The sequence below is a fragment of the Cyclospora cayetanensis genome, unplaced genomic scaffold, assembly GCF_002999335.1.
Source record: "Cyclospora cayetanensis isolate NF1_C8 unplaced genomic scaffold, CcayRef3 CcayRef3_contig_4, whole genome shotgun sequence".
Classification (NCBI taxonomy): Eukaryota; Apicomplexa; class Conoidasida; order Eucoccidiorida; family Eimeriidae; genus Cyclospora; species Cyclospora cayetanensis.
Genome location: NW_020312369.1, coordinates 277,016 through 297,962, shown reverse-complemented (window position 1 = coordinate 297,962; position 20,947 = coordinate 277,016). Strand labels below are relative to the sequence as shown.

At 55.4% G+C, this 20,947-nt stretch overlaps 5 protein-coding genes across 5 annotated transcripts; 2 read left to right on the top strand and 3 right to left on the bottom strand.

The window, feature by feature from the left end:
- Nucleotides 1–118: 118 nt before the first annotated feature.
- Nucleotides 119–4,007, top strand: LOC34622279. Its single transcript, XM_026334308.1, has 2 exons — nucleotides 119–2,988; nucleotides 3,659–4,007. Exons 1-2 carry the CDS (start codon nucleotides 119–121, stop codon nucleotides 4,005–4,007), a joined length of 3,219 nt encoding a protein of 1,072 aa, XP_026190093.1.
- A 1,380-nt stretch (nucleotides 4,008–5,387) lies between these two features.
- Nucleotides 5,388–8,396, bottom strand: LOC34623041. Its single transcript, XM_026334307.1, has 5 exons — nucleotides 8,308–8,396; nucleotides 7,948–8,034; nucleotides 7,484–7,701; nucleotides 6,574–7,181; nucleotides 5,388–5,786 (listed from the first exon to the last, which is right to left on the bottom strand). Exons 1-5 carry the CDS (start codon nucleotides 8,394–8,396, stop codon nucleotides 5,388–5,390), a joined length of 1,401 nt encoding a protein of 466 aa, XP_026190092.1.
- A 131-nt stretch (nucleotides 8,397–8,527) lies between these two features.
- LOC113146562 (homeotic protein female sterile-like) lies at nucleotides 8,528–11,445 on the top strand. Its single transcript, XM_026334306.1, is given in 9 exon segments — nucleotides 8,528–8,926; nucleotides 9,131–9,356; nucleotides 9,456–9,691; nucleotides 9,753–9,902; nucleotides 10,031–10,201; nucleotides 10,259–10,403; nucleotides 10,769–10,830; nucleotides 11,043–11,118; nucleotides 11,267–11,445. Coding segments are annotated over 9 exon segments (1,644 nt in total).
- LOC34618439 lies at nucleotides 11,442–15,707 on the bottom strand. The gene is made up of 5 exons (XM_026334305.1): nucleotides 15,042–15,707; nucleotides 14,264–14,335; nucleotides 12,931–13,326; nucleotides 11,843–12,244; nucleotides 11,442–11,465 (listed from the first exon to the last, which is right to left on the bottom strand). The coding sequence occupies exons 1-5, from the start codon at nucleotides 15,705–15,707 to the stop codon at nucleotides 11,442–11,444; spliced, it is 1,560 nt and encodes a 519-aa protein (XP_026190090.1).
- A 1,247-nt stretch (nucleotides 15,708–16,954) lies between these two features.
- LOC34618440 lies at nucleotides 16,955–19,019 on the bottom strand. Its single transcript, XM_026334303.1, has 5 exons — nucleotides 18,729–19,019; nucleotides 18,152–18,232; nucleotides 17,441–17,821; nucleotides 17,220–17,290; nucleotides 16,955–17,030 (listed from the first exon to the last, which is right to left on the bottom strand). The coding sequence occupies exons 1-5, from the start codon at nucleotides 19,017–19,019 to the stop codon at nucleotides 16,955–16,957; spliced, it is 900 nt and encodes a 299-aa protein (XP_026190088.1).
- Between the last annotated feature and the right edge of the window lie 1,928 nt (nucleotides 19,020–20,947).

Genomic DNA, 20,947 nt, shown 5'->3' with positions numbered 1-20,947 from the left:
GGTGCCTGTACACCGCAGCCGTTTCGTAGCATCTCCGGCGGCTTCGGCAGCAGCGAGAAGAGGATTTCTTGCGCGAACACCGTTACAGTGGCGTGAGGAGCGCCCGTGGCATTTTGCGATGAGCAGTTCAGTAGCAGTGGGGGCTGGCAAAGCCCTCAGCGTCGACACCCTCTCCGCTTTCGCCTTCGGCAGCGGCCCCTTCTCTGTGGCCGATGAGCGGGGAGCTCCTGGCTCAGGCGCGACGGAGTGCAACAAGGGCAGCACCAACAGCCACACTGGCGGCAGCGGGGGCGCTCTGCTGCACCTTGCAGATGCACACCAGTGCCTTCTTGCCCCCGCCGTTTCTCCCGCTGTCGGGCAGCTGCAGCAGCCGCACGCTCCCCTGACACTCCCCGCCTCTCGAGCCGTCGCTCTTTTGCGGGCAGCGTCTCTGGAGAAAAGCGGAGTATCCCGTCGACTGCTGGAAGGCCTCGCTGCTGCTTCTGCGAATGCAGGAAGTGCCGCCTGCCCTTTGCCGCGGTGCAGCTCGGGAGGTTGGGCAAAACAGCCACGCCCCCCGCTGGTCGCGCTGCTGTGTGCTGCAGCGTCTGCGGCGCAGATCGAGGCCGTCTCGTTGGAGACAGCTGCGTTCTTCCTAACAGACGCTCCTGAGATCGTGGGGAGGAGCTTCGTTGTTGCGCGCTGCTGCAGCGTTGCGGCGCGGCTCGCCACGTGCTGCACGGCTGCCGCCGCCGAGGCTCTCTTGCTGCCAGCGGACGCAGTTGCCGACGTCAGACGGCTGCTGTCTGCTTCGCCAGGCTTGGCGGAAGTCTCGGAGCACCTGGGGGCCATGTTGCACGACATGAAGCTGCAGCAGCAGCGCCGCAGCGCGGCAGAATGCAGAGACGCTCTCGCTGCGTTCACGGAGATCGCAACGGCGGTTGGAGCGCTCCAGGGGCCCCTGCTCTCCCTCCTCGCCCTCACGGAAGTGGCTTGCAAGCGACAGATGAGCAAGCCGAAGAACCTCGTAGTGGATCTGCCCGCTGCAGCTGCTGCCGACGGTTTATCCGCAGAAGCCTCTCTAGAGGCAGCTGCCGCTGCGGCTGCTTCCATCGACCTCCCCTTGTCTGGGCCTGCCTCGCCGTTCAGGGCTGCAATAGCGGCTGCAGAAATGGCTGCGCGTGCTCTCTTGCTAGCGGAGCTGAAGCTGCTGCGCGCGACGGTGCAGATGGCGGATCAGCAGCAGAAAAGCCGGCCGGAGGAGCCAGTGCTTCTTCCCGAGGCACTCTCGAGTGCGGCAGAGTACTTTGGGAAGGGAGGCGAGGCGCGTCTGACAGCTGCGGGGATTGCAGAAGCAGCCAACACACTGCAGACGCTGCAGAATTCCGCCGAGGAGGCAGAACGGCGGTGCGTGTCGGGGGGATCTCCGGAGCCTTTGGAGTCTCTCTCCCGCCTGGAGGACGTCTGCCTCTTGCTGCAGCAGGCGTTGGGGCTGCATGCGGGCTTGTTGCTGCAGTGCGTCGAGGAAAGAGACGTGGCTACGTTGCGCGAGGCTGCAGCAAAAGTGCAGAGGGGGAAAAAAGGCGCAGCGACGCGCTGGGCAGCAACTCAAGGCGTGCGCGCTTTTATTGAGTTGTTGCGGAGGATTGCGACTTCGGTGTCTCCTGAGCTGTCTCCGAATGCTGCCGTGGCTGTCGCCAGCGGCAGTCTGTGCAGCAGCGGCGGCGACTGGTTGTGGGGGGGGAGGGGGGCGGCGAGCTCCTGGGAGCTCCCTTGCGGCAGCGTGGAGGCGGCGCTGAGTCTGCTGCTTTCGCCGAGCAATGCCTTGCGGCGGCTCCCCAAGGTTCCTAAAGGCACTCAAGACTTTTCCCCCGAGCGTTTAGTGATCAGGAATCTCATTCTTGAGACGGTGACTGCCTGCTTCCGACGTCACGGAGCCCAGCCCATAGACACGCCGGTGTTCGAGCTGCGGGAGACTTTGCTCGGGAAGTATGGGGGAGAGGCGAGCAAGCTCGTCTTCGAGCTGAAGGATCAAGGGGGGGAGCAGCTCTGCCTGCGGTACGACTTGACGGTGCCTTTTGCGCGCTACATGGCTGCGAACGCGCTCACCAAGATGCGACGTTATCACGTTGGCAAGGTGTATCGGCGGGATGAGCCGCAGATGAATCGAGGTCGTTTCAGAGAGTTTTACCAATGCGATTTCGACATTGCTGGCGATGTGACTCCCCCCCTTCTCGCGGATGCGGAGTGCCTCTCGCTTCTGTGCGAGATTCTTGCCGTCCTAAGAGGCATTACGGGAGCCTACCTCGTCAAGCTGAACACGCGGAAGCTGCTGGACGGCATCCTGGCTTTTTGCGGAGTGCCTCAGGAGCAGTTCTGCTCCGTGTGCTCCTCAATCGACAAGCTGGATAAGGAGCCGTGGGAGGCTGTTGCGGAGGAGCTGCAAAACAGCAAGGGCGTTCCCGCGGCGACAGTCGAGAAGCTCAAGGGGTTCGTGCTGCAGAAGGGAGATCTGCCGCAGATGCTCGCGCGGCTGCAGCAAGACGCCGCGCTGATGCAAGTGCCAGCAGCGGCAGCAGCAGCAAGCGACTTCGCACAGCTCCTCGTGTATGTGGAGCCTTTGGGCTTGCTGCCAGAGCTGTGCTGGGACTGGTCTCTAGCGCGCGGCTTGGATTACTACACGGGGATTATTTTCGAGGCTGTTTTGCTGAAGCGGGATGGCACCTGCAGCGGCAGCATTGCCGGGGGGGGACGGTATGACGGCTTGGTAAGCCTTTTCAGCAGCAAAGATGTGCCTGCGGTCGGCTTTTCTGTGGGCGTTGAGCGACTGTTCGCTCTTATGGAGAGCATGCTGGGTGTCGGGAGCAGCAGCGACGCTGAGAGCAGTAATGGGGGGAGCGACGGGCTTGCGAGCAGCGCGCGAGCGAGCTGCTCTGCGGTGACAGGCGAGGGGGTCAGGAAGGATTTCACGGATATTCTCGTCTGCAACGTCGGGAAGGGCATGCTGCCGTAAGCGGATGAGCGTTTGCCTGGAGCTGATAGGACTAGAGCTCGTGCTGTTGTGGCTAATAATGATAGTGCTCGGGTGGAGATGCTGGTGCTGTTGTGGCTAATAATGATAGTAGTGCTCGGGTGGAGATGCTGGTGCTGTTGTGGCTAATAATGATAATCGTGCTCGGGTGGAGATGCTGGTGCTGTTGTGGCTAATAATGATAGTGCTCGGGTGGAGATGCTGGTGCTGTTGTGGCTAATAATAATAGTGCTCGGGTGGAGATGCTGGTGCTGTTGTGGCTAATAATGATAGTGCTCGGGTGGAGATGCTGGTGCTGTTGTGGCTAATAATGATAATCGTGCTCGGGTGGAGATGCTGGTGCTGTTGTGGCTAATAATGATAATCGTGCTCGGGTGGAGATGCTGGTGCTGTTGTGGCTAATAATGATAGTGCTCGGGTGGAGATGCTGGTGCTGTTTCTCATTGAAGTGCGGCTCCTGTGGCGAGGTCTTCCCCTTGCTGCAAGTCGCGCGTTTCACGTCTGCCTGCACCGCCACTCCGTATCGTGCTGCGTTTTGCCTAGTTATGCAGAGCTTTGCTGCTCTGCATGACGTGTTGTAAACAAAGAGGGCTGCGTGTTTCTGCGTTCGCTCTTGCCGTTCGTGATGCTGCGAACGCGGCGCTGCAGGTACGCTCTGTCAGCGGCTCGACTGCTGTGGAGTGCGGGCTTGAGCTGCGAGCTTTTCTATGGGGAAGACGTTCGCTTGAAGAAGCAGCTGGATACCGCTTCTGCGAAGAAGGTCCCCTGGGTGGTTCTATGCGCTGAGGAGGAGGCAGCAAGGCGGTGCGTCAAAGTCAAGAAGCTCTACCACTGCCACGAGGCTACGAGCCATTCGCAGCAGCAGGAGCAGGAGCAGATCGACGAGGAAATTCCGCTAGACGGCCTGATCCAGTTTTTCAAGGAGCACCTCAAGGAGACCGTCTATGAGGCATACACGGCCTCTCTCCTCCTAAATCCACCGAAAGAGAATGCATAAATAGACAATGGCTCGAAAAAGGGGGCCCCCCTACGCTTCCGCCGATAATGTAGGAAGGAGGCTCCGCCTTCCCGCTAGTAGCCAGCGGGCTGCCACCTCCCTTCTGGTGCTCAACGCCTCCTCGCCGTCGCCTCTCAGCAGCTAGCTAGCTGACTGCGTGCTGCCTCTTTCGCGCATGCAACAAATGGGAGAATGCGTCGTAGGAAGGGGGCCCCGCCTTCCCGCTAGTAGCCAGCGGGCTGCCACCTCCCTTCTGGTGCTCAACGCCTCCTCGCCGTCGCCTCTCAGCAGCTAGCTAGCTGGCTGCGTGCTGCCTCTTTCACACATGCAACAAATAGGAGAATGCGTCGTAGGAAGGAGGCTCCGCCTCCCTATGGGCGGCATTCGTCGACTGCCAGCCTTTCGTATCACAGAATAAGGCATTTGAGCAAACCTACCGGAGCACACCCTGTTTTATCCACTGGTTTAAAAAAGTCTGTTTTAAACAACGCTTCCGGCTAATTATCTTTACTGTAAAAGGGCTGCTGCATCAAAGCCGCGCGGTTTGTGCTAGTATTTCTGCGACTTAGCGTAGAGTGCACAGTCCCAGTTGCTGCTAATGCAGGTGGGCATGAAGCCAGTGGTACCGAGCTGTCTATACACCTGAGGTCTTTCTTACAGAGAGGCCAACTGGAAGCGAACGACCACCTCAAAGCCTACGTCAAGTTTTTCCTATCGCGCCTGCAGAGGACCGCTGAGAGGGTGGGGTGGAAAGGGGAAAGTTGGCGTCCTTAAAAAACACACTTTATAGCAGTGTCTGTGACACTCAGCTGGTACAAAAACACCACCACTTGCACGTGTGGACTGCCGACTGCTCCATTTCAAGCCTACATCAAGGCAGCAGTACTTTCTACACCACTCACCACTGCCTCAAAGCCTAAACTCCTGCTGCAGCTCGGTGTGCTGCACGCGAAAAAACAGCCTTCCACCAAGCACCATGTCAAACCGATAACAGGATATACACGGCGCCTCCCAACAAAAGTAAAGCAATGGATGCCGTTTCTGCTTGATGACCAAGTGAGAGCGTTCATTCAACGGGTTCCTTATCTCTCTCTTTCTCTCTCCTATTTCTCTTTTCTCTCTCTCCTATTTCTCTCTTTCCCTCTCTCTCTCTCCTATTTCTCTTCTCTCTCTCTCTCTCCTATTTCTCTTTTCTCTCTCTGTCTCCTATTTCTCTCTTTCCCTCTCTCTCTCTCCTATTTCTCTCTTTCCCTCTCTCTCTGTCCTATTTCTCTCTTTCCCTCTCTCTCTCTGTCCTATTTCTCTCTTTCCCTCTCTCTCTCTCCTATTTCTCTCTTTCCCTCTCTCTCTCTCCTATTTCTCTTTTCTCTCTTCTCTCTCCTATTTCTCTCCCTTCTCTGCGTGTTTTGTCCTATTGTTTCGTGCGAATGGCAACGTGTGCATCCCCTGTTGCTGCTTTTGAAAAGGAACCCTGTGCAGCATCCCGCCCCCTGCAGTGTAAAATCTAAGGTTTCTTTCTGCCTCGCGCCACCAGCGGCAGTCCGAGTCGTTAGTCCCACAGTTTGATAAGGCCATCCCAGCCGCAGGTGAAGACTCTGCTCTGCGCTGTGGGGTGCCACTGACAGCCCATGCAGACTTTGTTGTGCGCTTTAAGGGTCCTAACGATGCGGCCGCTCTTGAATTCCCAGAAGAAGAGACGGCCAGTTGAATCTCCCGAAAGCAGATACCTCCCGTCGGGAGAGAAGGCGGGTTGAATGGCGTATCCAGCGGAGAGGTGGCCTTTGAATTTTTTTCGCGGCACAAAGCGGTACTTGTTTGCGGCTTCGTACGTCACGACTTCGTTCGCCATGGACTGGAAGCAGAGGTAGCGACTGGAGGGGTGCAAGCACCCCGCAGGCATGGCATGCATCTCGGGATCTGCAATGTGCTTGATGACGACGGGAATGCCAAACTCCCAGACGAACATCTTCTTATCGTCGGCTGTAGTGACGACTCGACGGCCCCCTTCGCAGAAGAAGACGGTGTTGACGGCGCCTAAGTGATCCGCGTATTCCACGACCACTTCGCCCGTCCTCGCGTCGAACTGCACGGCTCGCTTGTTGCTGCAGCCCGCAATGAAGATGTTGTTGTCTGGCGGGTACACTGCAACGCAGTACGGCGTCTTCTTGTTGCTGAACGTGGAAATGACTTGGCCACGCTCCGTATCCCACAACTTGATGGTGTTGTCGTAGCTGCACGAGAAGAAGCGACTGCCGCCTTCTGCCCACTGCAGATCGCGCACCCCCTGCTTGTGAGCCGTGTACGTGACTTGACACTTTCTCTGGTTATACACATCCCAAATCTTGACAGTGCTGTCGAGAGAAGCCGAAAGCAGCAGGTGCCCTGTAGAGGGGAACAGCCGAATCGCTTGCACGACTCCCGTGTGCCCGACAAAACTGTGGATGCACTCCCTAGGCACGTAGAAAGAGGCGTCTGCAGACAGCGGCTTCAGATGCGGGGGGGGAGCAAGCCAGGATCTCCCTTGGTAGTCGACCAGCTCCTTCCTGTGGAAGACGCAGTCTCCCGCCGGCAGAGAAGCCGCTGCCGCTCCAACTGCCGAGCCCACGGAGGCACTCGATTTCGCCTCGGAAGAACCGTGGAGAGACGCCACGACAACCTCCGCCTTTGCGCCGTCTCCCCTCTCCGCTGCTTCCTCTCTCCCTCCCAACGAGCTGGCTCCCTGCAATCCATCCTCGCCTCCAGCACGTGCCTTCGCTGCCGCTGCCGCCTCCGCAGCAGCCGTGGCGGGATGCACATACAGAGCCCAAGGGCCCTGAAACTCCTCACTCTCAACGTCAGTGTTGCGCTGCAGCCGGCAAGCCTTGCGCTCCTTCCGCGTCGTTTTAACGCTGCTGCTAGCGCTGCTAATGTTGCCAATGCTAATCTCCCCATGCAACGGCAGAGGCTTGAATGCCGCCTGTCTGAGAGGGGCTTCCACGGCAGCCTCGCCTTCCGCAGCAGCCGCTGTAGCCGCTCCGTCAGAAGGATCCGTCGCCACTCCCTTGGAGGCAAACTTGTGGTATTCTGCGTCAAACGCCACTTTCGAGAGATGCGCAGGCTCAACGTCTCCACAAAGCCGCTTCTTGTACAGGTTCTGCAAGCCGCCTTGCTGCTCCTGCAAGGGCGTCAAAGGGCCTGCAACAACAGCAAAAAGAGCCAAAAACAAACGGCAGCAAGAGATGCAATGCATGCATAAATAACACACTCAGCGAGACACACGTTGCAGGGCAGCAGCAGTCACTGGGCACGCAGCCGTATATATATACATATATATGTATATATATATACATGTATATACACCGGTTGTGGTGCAAGGATTTTTTTTGCAAACTGCTGCTCCGACGGAAGCTCGTGCTGCTGCACTGAAAATGCGGTTGGCAGTAATCAGAGTGCGACTTAAAAACCCCGCATGCGTCTGTCGAGGAGCGAGAGCTTACCGACGATGGGGGCTTCTACAGCGTCGATCTTGGGATTGTGGAGGAGAATTCCATCTTCAGGCATGGCCATGTGACGCTTGCGCTGCCGCAGAAAAATTTCAGCGCCTTGAGTTGTGGCTGGAGCACTGTCCAACGGGAGCAGCAGCTGGATGGGCTGCTGCGGTGCCTCTTGCTGCTTGTTTTGCTGCTCCTGCTGCTGCTGCTGCAGCTCAGAAGAGCTGCTGGGAGAGACCTCTGAGGGCGATCCCTCCGCTTCCGCGTAAGAAGCGAAGTAATCCATCCGTCCTGCGCTTCAAAGTGCTGCGGAAGAGGCGGCCGGTGCTGCAGCAGCAGCAGCAACAAGAACTGCGTGCTCAAGGAGCAGTCTTCCACTAAGGGGCTGCCCGCGAATGCAGTACACCGTGTAGAAGCAGAAGAAGGGTGGTGGAAACACCAAACGGCTGAAACGGTTGCTGTGCAGCTGCCGCTGCCGTTGGTGTTGCGGCTGCTGCTGCCTCCGACGGTGCCGTTGCAGCCGCAGTGTTCGGGCGTCGCTGCTTCTAGCCAATTCGCTGTGAGCAAAAGAGCCCATAATACAGACACAGAGAGAGAAACTCTGTGAAAATACCATTGCGGGAACACATTTCGAAAACCACAACCCCCTTGGCCGCAGCCGCTGCATGCGCGGCTGCTAGGCTGCTGTGTCAAAAGTAGCAGCCTAGCAGCAGACACAGACAGCCGTCGCAGCCTGTGTGGTTCTTTTGCTCCAGCTACTGTCGCATAATCTTTTTTTGACTTGCGTCTTCGCATGCTCTCACTTGCGGAGGCCCCAAAAAAGGCAGCGCTTTTCTCTGCCCGCGGCTGCTGCCGCAGCGGCAGTGCGCGGTGTATGTACAGCACTTGTTACACGAGCCGATTGTCTGCACACATGCATATATAGCCCCCTTGAGCCTCCTGCAAACGCCTAAAAGCCCAGCCTTCCAGTATAAAGTCACTTTCTTCTGGCTAATTCACCGCGAAATCCATGCTACAGAGCCTCTATGGGGGCCCCTAAAACCCTCACAGATGAGGTCAGAAGGGCCCCATGGGGGCCCCAGGGGTACCCCCCGTGCGAACCATTCTTGTATTAGAAAAGGTGGAACGCACGAAACGGCAGAGACAGAAGCAGCAGCAGCGGCAGCACCTCCTGCTCTTGCGGAGACACTCCCACAGCGCCTGGTACTTAACCAGCAACCGACGCGTTTCCCGGCTGGCGCAAAAAATACTGCCGCACGGCTCAGCAGCAAAACTTGCAGCAGCAACAGTGTTTCCGCGTACAACCACGAGAGTTCCTTCTTGCGGCGCCCTTTACTCAGCAGCAGCAGCAGTATCAACAGCAGCAGCAGCAGCAGTATCAACAGCAGCAGCAGCGGCAGTATCAACAGCAGCGGCAGTATCAACAGCAGCAGCAGTATCGACAGCAGCAGCAGCGGCAGTACCAACAGCAGCAGCAGCGATCTCCTCAAGGTCCTTGTACCAGTAGACGCTTCAACGAGCCGTTATGACATCCCTAGCCTCAGTGGAAGCAGCAACAAGAGCGTCAGCAGCAAGGGGTGTAGCGAGTTGTCTCCTGGCGAAACGACAGCATGTGAGACGCTTATCCCCACGGCTGCCGAACTGCTCCAGCAGCGGCAGCTCGTGCAGCAACAGCAGCAGCAGCTCATGCAGCAGCAGCAGGATCAGATGGTGATGTTGCACAGCGAACTGCACCAGCATTGCCGGGAGTCGCTAATGCTGTTTGTACTTTTGCTTGTATGGAGTTTTATGCGTTCTGGTGAGCCTATTGACTTTTTCAGTTGCTGTTACTTACTTTTGGTGCTGCTGCATAGCCTCTCTGGCCACGCCTTCTTGTACGGCGGTCATGATGTTAGCAGCAGCAGCAGCAGCAGCTCATGCAGCAGCAGCAGCAGCAGCAGCTCATGCAGCAGCAGCAGCAGCAGCAGCTCATGCAGCAGCAGCAGCAGCAGCACCTGCGGAAGCAAGCGGGTTTTACTGTATCTGCTTGTGGGGTGCAATGCGGTGCTTTTGGCAGCCTCGGCCCCTGCAACTTTTGCATTTTTGTTTAGTGTTGCGCCACCTCTGACGCAGCAGCAGCAGCTGATGCTGCTGCAACTGCAGCAACAGCAGCCTCCGCATTCGACTCCGAAGGCTGAGGAGGCCTCCCCCAAGCAAGGGGAGCAGCCGGAGTCGGTCTTGACGGATCATGCTGCACGTTCTGGAGATGTTTCTGGAGTTGCTCTTGGAGTGGAAGCAGCAGAAACAGCAGAAGCAAAAGCAGAAGCAAAAGCAGCAGCAAAAGCAGCAGCAAGAGCAGAAACAGCAGAAGCAAAAGCAGAAGCATCAGAAGCAGTGAAAGCAGAAGCATCAGAAGCAAGAGCAGAAACAGCAGCAGCAAAAGCAGAAGCATCAGAAGCAGTGAAAGCAGAAGCATCAGAAGCAGTGAAAGCAGAAACAGCAGCAGCAAAAGCAGAAACAGCAGAAGCAAAAGCAGAAACAGCAGTATTAGCAGTGCCTTTGAGTGATCCCAAGGCACCTGCTGCATGGGCTGTGACTCGAATTGCTGAAAAGACAGCAGCCGCTGCAGCGACTTCAGCTGGAGGTTCTGGCATTGAAGGCGCAGGGGGGGCTAGGGGGAAAGACGTCGCTCTCCGGAGAGACTCTGCTGCAGTTCGAGACGCTGTAGCCGATACGGCAGCAGCCGTGAGAGCTGTTGCTGCTTCTGCAAGTGTACAGACACAGGCGTCCCCCACAGCACAGCGCGACGCGCCCGTCTTGACAGCAGCTGCCGCGGAAATTCAGCCTGCTGCAGCCTCCCTTGTGATCTCTGGAAACTCTCCGTCTGCTGCTCCCGGTGCTTCCGCTGCATTTGTCGATCCCCTTGCAAAGTCGAGCGTTCTTGGACGCACGAATGCATTCTGTGGGGAGTTGCCTCCTTCGTCAGAGAAGCGAGAGCAGGAGCAAGAGCAAGCGAAAAAGCAGCAGCAGCAGCTTGATGGTCTCTCAAAGACATCGCGAGGATCTCTAAGGGGGGGGTGGCTTCACGGCACGACGGGGGGTGCTATGGGGACTGCTGCTGCTGCTTGCTCCCCAGCAGCTGCTGGCGACGCTAGTACTTCCTTTTTGTGGCTGATTGGAGGCATCTTCGTCTCTTTGATGCCGCTCGGGTGCGTGCCGTGCCTGTGGCTTCCGTGTAACAAAAGCGCGACTTTGCTGCTCAAGCTGCTGGAGGAGCAGCGAGCGCTTAAGCAGCAAGAGCAGCAGCAAGAGCAGCCGATGTTGCCGCTGCGGCCTATAGGCGGCCAGTGTCTTCGGAGTCAGGAGCTGCTGCTGCCTTGTGATTGAGAGAGCACTCCCTAGATGCAGCTGCGCAGTGCAGCTGCTGCTTTGTTGTTTGTTTAGTGGCTTTTTTGGTGCATGCGCATGGGGAACCTCCTCCCCGACAACCAGAGGCTCAGGGGGAAGAAGCCTGACGGTGTCTGTATCATCTATCCAAGAGCTCACGTGTATATTTTAGCGCTAGATTAGGCAGGCGACCGAATAGGGGGCAGCAGGGGCAAGCGAGGGTAGGAAGTGGAGTTGTGAGAAGTTATGCGCGCGACCAGGAGGGGCCTTGACCAGCGTCTTCCGCTGAAGGTTCTTTATACCTTTCGAGCAGCAGGGAGTTGCGTAGAACCCCCAGAGAATGCGTTTATACATCTACCCCGTACGTGTGGGGGCAGGGAGGGAGGGAGGGTCGGAATTTTTTGTACGGCAGTACGCTGCCAGGTACAGACACCGCACCGCACCCGGAGCCTCAACTCAAGAGAAACTTCGCAAGGCGCTCCCGTCTCTCCGAGCCGCAACTCGCCTCTAAACCTAAAGGCTTCAGTGCAGAGCAGGCCGAGCCACTCGGAAAAAGCCTAAACGGCACTGCGTTCATGAAGCCACCAAAGAAAGTCTGCTAGGGCGATGATGGGAGGCTTTCCTGACGGATTCGCCGCCCTTCTGTCTCCCTCCGACGTGCGTTGCTTGGGAGGAGGGCCTCAGTTTCTGAGCTCGTGCACTCTAGAGACAGGATCAACGGACCGGAGGAGCAGCAGCAACAGCAGCAACTGCATCGTCTGTTGCAGCACCAGCAGCAGCAGACGACTCAGCGGCAGGAAAGCTACCTTCCTCCTCCGCAGCGACTACTGCTAGAGGAGGGCACGCGGCGCCTTCTTCTTCCTCTGCCTCATTCGATGCCCCCTTACTCGAGGCCACCTTGATGTAGTAGGGAAAGCGCCCCCCTCTGCGGGGCCTGTCTTCCCAGGGGGGGCCCCCCCCCCCTGCAGGGGGCCCCATGGGGGCCCCCGTGGGGTCAACGAGTTCGAAGTCGCTGTCCCCGTCTTCGTCCTCGAGGGGCCCCACTTCGAGATCTGGGAAGGCGCTGGCTGCTCCTGCGCTTCGCCGCTGCTGCTGCAGCCGCAACGCTGCTCGTCTGTCTCTCCGGTATGTCACCATGAGAACAAAGTACAAAAAAATCGACAGCAGCCACGGTCCCACCGTCGTCAACAGCAACGCACTGCTGAGCGCCTCCGCATTGTCGGCCGCCTCCAGAGAAGACGCGGCGACTGAAAGGCCGTCTTGGGGGCCCCCCCGGGGGGCCCCCTGGGGGGCCCCCACCGTCTTCTTAGCGGGGGGAACGTACCCGAAGGCCCTCTCCGCAAGCAAACCTACCAGGGGGGCCCCCAGCAACGCGGCCCCCACTGCCTCCGTCGTCGACACCTGAACCAACCCCCCATACACGCGCAAATACAGAAACACACACAAATACACACACACAAATACACACAAATATACACAAATATACACAAATACACACAAGTGTAGAAATACACAAATATACACAAATGTAGAAATACATAATACAGAAATACACAAATAGAAACAAGTACATACACGCACGAATATAGAAACACACAAATACACACACATACACACAAATCTACACAAATATAGAAATACACAAATACAGAAATACACAAATAGACACAAGTACATACACGCACAAATATAGAAACACACAAATACGCACACATACACACAAATTTACACAGATGTAGAAATACACAAATACAGAAATACACAAATAAACACAAGTACATACACGCACAAATATAGAAACACACAAATACGCACACACAGACACATACACACAAATACGCACACACACACATACACACACAACTAGACACAAGTACACGCACACAAGTACAAATGTGCACATATGCACGCAGATCGAGTACCACTGGCAAATGGTTCGGGCTGGCGGTTTCTGGAGAGGGAGGGAGGGGAGAAGAGAGGGCTCTCCCTTCTTCCCGATGCGCAGCCATCGCGACACACTCTACCTGAATAGCCTACTAGGGAACCTATTGAGAGCTTTTCATCGAGAAGAGAGACTCTTTGCTCACGAGGCTGAAGACGGTGGCTCTATGCGCGTCGGCAACAATTTCTGCGAGCACAGGGCGATTGACGCCAACTCCTGGCCATCCCGCCAGCAGTCCAATGAGGCAGGAGACAGAAAGGAAGCTCCACAGACTGCTTGGCACCCTGTCGATGCTCCTTAGCATGATGGTCATGAGAAGGCAGCGCAAGAGAATCGCCAGTTGCGCCACAGCAGCTCGACCCTGCCGTGGGAAGCGGCTGTGAACCCAGTCCGTTGCTCGTCCTACAAAGGGGGCGATGCACATTGCAGAAACTAAAGAAACTGATACCACTGAAGAGGCCTCAAAGCCGCCTAAGCCGCAATACTGCAGCCACATCGGCATAAACCCCAATGCGCTGCGAGGCATGCCGTTAAGAATCCCCTACGCGCGTAAAAAATCGCACAAGTAAACGCAGTCAAAATCAATGCAGTCAAAATTAATGCAGTCAAAGTCCATGCAGTCAAAATTAATGCAGTCAAAGTTAATGCAGTCAAAGTTAATGCAGTCAAAATCAATGCAGTCAAAATTAATGCAGTCAAAATTAATGCAGTCAAAATTATTGCAGTCTAAGTAGGCACTAGCATGCAATATAAATACGTATATGTTCGCACAAGTAAATGCAGTCAAAATTATTGCAGTCTACGTTAATGCAGTCTACGTAAACGCAGTCAAAGTCCATGCAGTCAAAGTCCATGCAGTCAAAATTAATGCAGTCAAAGTTTATGCAGTCAAAGTTAATGCAGGCAAAGTTAATGCAGTCTACGTAAATGCAGTCTACGTAAACGCAGTCAAAGTCCATGCAGTCAAAGTTCATGCAGTCAAAATCAATGCAGTCTAAGTAGGCACTAGCATGCAATATAAATACGTATATGTTCGCACAAGTAAATGCAGTCTAAGGAGGCACAACCACAGGGCCATAAGAATGCAATAAAAGTATGCAGGAAAAGGACCCCTACGTTCTCGCACACCTTCACACGCAAATGCCCAAGTACGTGCACACAAAAGTACATATATATATGTGTATATGTGCATGCAGACATGCATGCATGCAGGCCCCATGAAAGGAGGTGCGGGTGAAGGCTGTGTTGATGTTTTGGTGGGGGGTGGTTAGGCCAGCTGCGGCTGTAAAGGGTATCTCAGGGGCTTGTATGCACACGATATCGCTGCATTTTGAGTCGGGAGTGAAGGTTTGGACTGAGGCTTATTATTAAACAATCGGTGGAGGAAAGAGGCGCATGGGGAAGAAGGCATGTGCTGCAGGAGGGCGTTCTTTGGAGCGTTAGCGGCTCTCTCTCTGTTCTCTCTCTAGAGTTATTACCATGAGGAGCATAAGCCAAAAGCTCTTGTTTTTGAGTACATAGTGCAACTCCTTGACGGTTTGCCACCTGGTCTTGAGGCGAACGGCCCCAGAGAAGATCGAGAAAGACTCCCCTGGAAGCTGCGTAGGCTCATCGAGCGTTAGCGATTTTCTGCTGAAGACTGCGAGGGCTATTCCCGAGACGCCAATTAGTACAAATGCGAAGCGCCAACCCTGAAAAAGCAGCAATCAGATGCAAAAGAGGTCTAGAGGCAGAGTGCTGCTGAAGGCCGCTCGGTTGAGGATTGGCAAACATCAACCCGACACACAGCAGACACGCCAAGAAGCGAGAGGAATCTAAAAATTCGGGGAATGGCATCTTCAGACGTGGAATGGGGGTCAGGAGAGAGAGAGAGAGAGAGAGAGAGAGAGAGAGAGACAGATACAGAGAGAGAGAGAAACAGAGAGAGAGAGAGAGAGACAGAGAAACAGATAGAGAAACAAAGAAATAGATAGAGAAACAGAGAAACAGATAGAGAAACAAAGAAACAGATAGAGAAACAGATAGAGAAACAGATAGAGAAACAAAGAAATAAATAGAGAAACAAAGAAACAGATAGAGAAACAAAGAAACAGATAGAGAAACAAAGAAACAGATAGAGAAACAAAGAAACAGATAGAGAAACAAAGAAAAAAAAAGAGAGTCTAGACACCCCAGGTTTTTGAAATTTTTTGAAAGTCCCAGAAGCTGCGTGTACACCCGAAAGCGCAAGTTGCTGCCGCTGGTTCGAATGCGCACCATGATTCCACAGATGGGAGTCGCTGCCAAGGAGGTGATGCTCATGAGTGCAAGCATCCTTCCAAGACTTTGAACGAAAGACATAGTTCCGAATGCAGCTCCGATAGCACCCCTTGCTGCGGCTTCTGCCAGCAGTTTCTGCGTGACAGGGCCCATAGCCGCCATGAAGACTCCCGAGAGGAGCATCAGCGGCAGCAGGTGCCACTGCGCAGTGAGGCCCCCCAGCAGCGCTGTCGAGACACCCCACGCGCCTGCAGTGAGGCTGAGAACAAGCCCTCCGTCCCAGCTGTCTACCAGCACTCCCCAGAGAGGGCACGTTGCTGCATGCGCAAGGCGAGAGAGGGAGCTGGCTGAGCCGAGGGCGGTAGGGCTCAGTCCTAGTTGGAGTTCAAGCGCTTTGTACGCTGCAGGCAGAGCCTGATCTGTAGCTCCATGAAGCGCAGCATACGCCCACGTAGTTCGCAGGAGGAGGCGTTTTTCTGAATCGCTGCCACACGTTTTCCCCAAGCAAGCGGCCGCCGCGCGACGCCACGAGCCGTGGACCTCCTTGGGGGGGCCCCCCCCCCCGGAAGCTGCCCTCCTAGGGGCCCCCCTCAGTTCAGAACCAGGAGACGCGCGCGGATGAAGGGGTGGCATTTCGAGGCCGTCGCTGCGCGCAACCCCCATTTTTAGGGGAAAGGGAAGCGGCGAGAATGCCGCCCTCGTTCAGCTGCGAGGAAGCAGGGAAGAGGCAACTTGCGCTGAGGGTGCTGCTCAGCTTCAAAGAGGGAAACAGAACGGCTGCCCCCGCAGGTTGGGAGCTTCTGCCCCAAGGTTACAGCCAAACCCTCGAACCAGCGCCCTTCAGACACCAACCCTCAAGCTGCAGAACGTAGACAGGGGAATTGCAACCCGACACAATTCCAAAACCGGGGGAGGCAGGGGAGCAGACAACGCTCCGGCACGGCGCAAGCGAGAGACATTGAGGCAAAACTCGTTGTCGGCTCGAAAATACGTGGACGATCAAAAAATCAAAGACCCCGGGGAACGCGTAAAAGCCCCATTGGGCCCCTTGAAGAGGCCCCTTGACTGACGTCTCTCCCGCGGGAAGACTGCGGCACCCCTCGGAAGGAGAACGCTGGAGGCAGCGGGAAGGTTTTTCTTCATCTCTTCCGTGATTTCATTCCCACAACAACGGGTAAACTCGGTATTTCGGGGTAAAGAAAGGAAATAGAGGGGCAGCCAGTCACGCGCGCCCCCTGCCGATACTGCGGTGTCTGTACAACTGCGGACGACTCTCAGCGACTGTGCGAGAACGAGTGGCAGAAATTCATATTTTGAGCCACAAAAGAGGATTAAGACCCACATTAGTAGACCAACCCTACGTAACCGTACGCCTAAAGCCTTTAAGACGACGTCCTGCTACCTGACTCCAGCTCTCCGTTTCACAGCGCCCGAGACTTTACTGTGTCGCTTGTGTCGCTGTAAGAGCTCCGTTGAGGGTCCCTAGATCCCCAGTTTCATGCCCTTAGTGGGAGACTGTTTCGACGTGCAGAAACGGGTACGTGCATGGGCAAAAACGCGCATCTGAGTTCACGTAGAGTGTCGAGATAGCCGGTCGCCCCCCATGCGCGGCGCTTCGAAACGAAGAACGGGAGTCTGAGATTAAATCTTGCCAGCGGCTCACGCTTCGAAATGCGAGCAGCACTCCAGAGGCCCCTAGAGGGTGAGGAGCCCACGCAGTCAGTCCCAAGCCCTCAAGAACGAAGGCCTTCGACTCTTTGCATGCATGCATGCATGCATGCATGCTCGCAAAGAGCTGCTGTGTACGGCACTACGGGAGGGCCCTGCAGGGCGAGCACTCAGAGCAACAGCCTCGCACTGGGCACTGCTAAACAGTGCAAGGATCCTACGCGAAACCCCCTGGGTGGCGTTTATTTGGTGGTCGGAATGAAGACATCCGTGAACATCACCCTTGAAGGGCGCATGATCGCTCCCTTGTTATCCTGCCTGGAAGGAAATGCGCAGAAATCGCACACATTGCCAGGCGTTGAGAAGACAGGGGAGCCCGCCCTGCTGCAGAAAAACGTGGGAAATATCGCCAAGTGCCGCCCCCTCCCCCCCCCCCAAACTTCTCGCAAAATCCATTCGAAATAAACCAAGGCTCGCATTGACGCGAGGCAGGGTTCTAGGTCTCGCCTGTTGACGTAGTCTCCCCAGTTGCCAGAGAGATTGTTTGACGTGAAGGATAAAGAAAAGGCGCGCAGCGGCTGCGCGAGAGCGCCACACGCAGACAGAGAGAGAGAACAGAGAGACTCCTCAAGGCGAAATACACGGGCAGTCCGTCGCGCGCCCTCCCTCAACGCAGCGTGGCTTGCAAGCCACGCATCCAGACTCGACTGCGAAAGAAAAAGCCTCACCTGCTCGTGGCTTGGGGTGGGAAAGGCATGTGCATCCGGACTGTCTGCCCCGTAAGGCATCATCTCGAACCTCCATCTGATTGGAGGAAGACACTCGACAGGCTTACCCGCGACACCTGCTCCGTGACGCTTTTGCGCGCTGTCTTGCGCGAGCTCCAGCTTCGAATCCGCTTCGCTCGCGAGCTCCAGCCGATCGCAAAGAACCCCAAAGTCTTTTGCCGACGTGGCCGCTGCAATAGCTGACAACCAGCAGCTCTCCAAACGCTGCTGCTGCTGCTGCAGCTGCTGCTGCCTCCCTTCTCGCTCTTGTTCTGCAGTCTGCCAGAAACCTTCCCTCTCAAGCTCCCCAGCAGCGCGGTGCTCTAGCAAAGACGTTAGGTCCTAGTTCGCCACACGCGCAAAGAAAACACGCATGCAAAAACATGCATATATATATATATGCATAGGTAAAAATACACACGCACACACACGCACACACACGCACTGCATGCACAAGCACGATGACACGAACTGTCCAGCCAGCCCCACACACCCCTTCCGCTGCTGTAGGCGCGCTGCTCGAAGGCGAAGACAGGGGATTCCAGCAAGCAAGAGCACGCGACGCGATCGACATGGAGAGCACACGCAAAAGATAGCTCTTCGCAGAAAGCATCGCTGAGAAAGACTCTACTCCCCAACCCGTCTCTTAGACTTCAAGGGCCTTAAACGCACCACTATCTTCTGAAACGTGTCGTTCAAGCAACCCGTGATAAACATGGACGTCGCAAAGAAAGAAGACAGCGCCACGAGTTGCTGCAGCAAACACACGCACAAACATACCCAAGGAGACATGTACACACGTGCATGCATACATATATACATACATACACACACTCGTAGACACATACACATGCACATGCATGCATACATACACAAGTAGACACATATATGCATACATACACAAGTATACACATACATTCATACATACACACGTAGACACATACATACGTACACATGTAGACACATACATACATACACACGTAGACATATACATACATACACACGTAGACATATACATACATACACACGTAGACACATACATACATACACACGTAGACATATACACACACATGTAGACACATACCTACATGCATACATGCATACACCCCCCTACAAAGCGCCTGAATAGTGTCAGAGCTGCTGCGCGTGGACGTTTGCGTGCCTCGTGAGGTTTGCCAGCAATCGATGATCAATCCTCGTACGCATGCAGCCACTGGGCTTTGAGGGGGCGCTGAGGTTCAAGACATACCAATCTGAGGTCAGGGTTGTGTTTTTGCACGAATGTTTTGGTGGGAAGCCAAACGGCTCGCGTTGCATTTCCGATGACTTGAGCTGTAGACTCTGCGGCTTCTTCCAGCGCAGGTCTAAGCCCCCTAATGAAGAGGAGAAAGTGGTTGTATGTAGGATGCTCGCCGTAGTGGTGCTTATCTGCCCTTGCTGCGCCGAAGAGCTGTTGCCTATCAACGGACCACTTGGGTTTGGCAGCGCCTCCCGAGAAGCGCGGCAAAGACGCTCGGAAAAATGCGGTAAGTGACACCATTGTTTCGATGAACGTTGCATATAAATATATATATGTCTGAGGCGCACAGTATACATACGAGCCGAGTAATAGGGCAAGGCATGACGTGGGTCTAGCTACATACACATACATACATGTACGTACATGGGCTGGAGCCTGGATCAGCAGCGTGTGGCGAGCTGCAGCTTCTCCGTAGATGTGTACATGCACGATGAAGCGCAGGGCATACAGTTGCGGCAAGGTGGAGGCAGCAGCAGTGGCGAGCAGTGCGTTGCAGAGGGTAGAAAGAATGAGGGTAGAAAGAATGAGGCGGGGGACCAACGCCACGGAGGGAAAAGCATCTTGTACAGCCCAGGTGCTCTGCCAGAAGGTGCAGTAGGGGAGCCTGCATGCAGTAGGGGGGATAAGGAGTTAAGGGGACTTACCTGAAGGAGGGAAGTGCACGGCGGAAGGGGCCTACCCCACAGATGGGGGGGGTGAAATCGCGGCGGGAGAGCCGCAGGGTCGAGCGCAGTGGGCTGAAAAGGCAAAGCGATGATTCAGAAACGTGGAAATCCCGGGGTAGAGAGGGAAGAGCAGCCGCGATACTGCCTGTGCAGGCCCAAGAATGTAAAGGCCCCCTGCTGTGCGTTCTCGCCTTTGTTGAACGAAAGGGAGAGGCGAAAGGCAGCACTCTGGAGTTCAGAGTTCAGAGGGCGTTAGTTTTGTCAGTTGGAGCCGCGTTTTCAGCGATTTGGCTGCTGCGAGGGCAGCGCCTACCTCGTTCCAGCCCCTGTGCTCCAGCCACCGAACCCCTCCTTCGACCCGATTTTTCCTGTCTCTGCTAAAGTACTGGGGAAAAACTGCACAAATCGCCGCTTTATTGGAAGCCATTACCTTCGTAACTCGAAAGGTTCCACGTTTCCTTCTGGGGGAGGCGCGGCTTTCCTGTGGGCTGAGCTCGGGTGTATCTCCACACGCGGACGGTGGAGTATGGATCATGGTCCAAGGGTCTTCTTCTGCGCGCGCTGTACTCCAAAAAGCTTGCGCGTCTTTTTGCCTGCCTGGCCTTGCTACGGCCCTTGCAAGTAAGCGAAAGCTGCACTAGCGTCGTGGCAGGGGTACATGTTTGTCGCATGCGACGTGTTTGCCCAAGCCGGTAATTTTAACGTCCAACCGTGAGTTCCCAGAGGCTCCAACGCCCTTCCTCTTGGTCCCATGCCAGGGTGTACGGGGCGCGGAGGTCCAGAAAACAAGGCAGGGATCAAAGGGGGAATCTCGCTTCGACGCTCGACACGAGGTTTCCGTGGGGAGTAAAACGTGACTTCAGACTCAATACAGATTCCCCAGAAATCTGCTGACTGTCCCTTAAACCACTCCATCCTTCACTGACCCAGCAACCGAAGGACCTGGTATTGCTGCGAAGGAAAGCTACGGTGCGCGTTGCTGCACCGTCTGGGCATTCTCCGAGCACTCATAGCTAGTTGCACAGTTCATCTAGCGCACATACACATGCATTGCGTCTTCTTGGCTCCAGCCAACACTACTCTGCAACAAATAAGACGTGCGAAAGGACGCACCAATTACTCAGTTTATTTCTGTGCCTTAGACAAGCGTATGTAGGTAGTATGAAGTGCTGAAGTGTGTCTTAGCCCGCTATTCCCCTGCCCTCCAAAGGGCGTTAGAGGACCTAGAACGCGTGCTCGTCTTTCTAATCAAACTTGACATCTAGGGGTGCTGCATTGGACACCATGCACCATATGATGGCTTAGGTCACGCATAGGCACCCTCTACTGTGTTGGGAATATTGAGGAGCTTGGAAATAATCAAGTAACCCATTCGCCTGTTCGGACACCTAACTTGTTGCAGAGCGGCGTTCGCCCAGTACAATAAGGATCGCTATGGCGTGCCTGTGCGCTTGATGCCACAAGTGCGACCAGCTGCGAATGCCTAAACGGTGCGGCAACGCG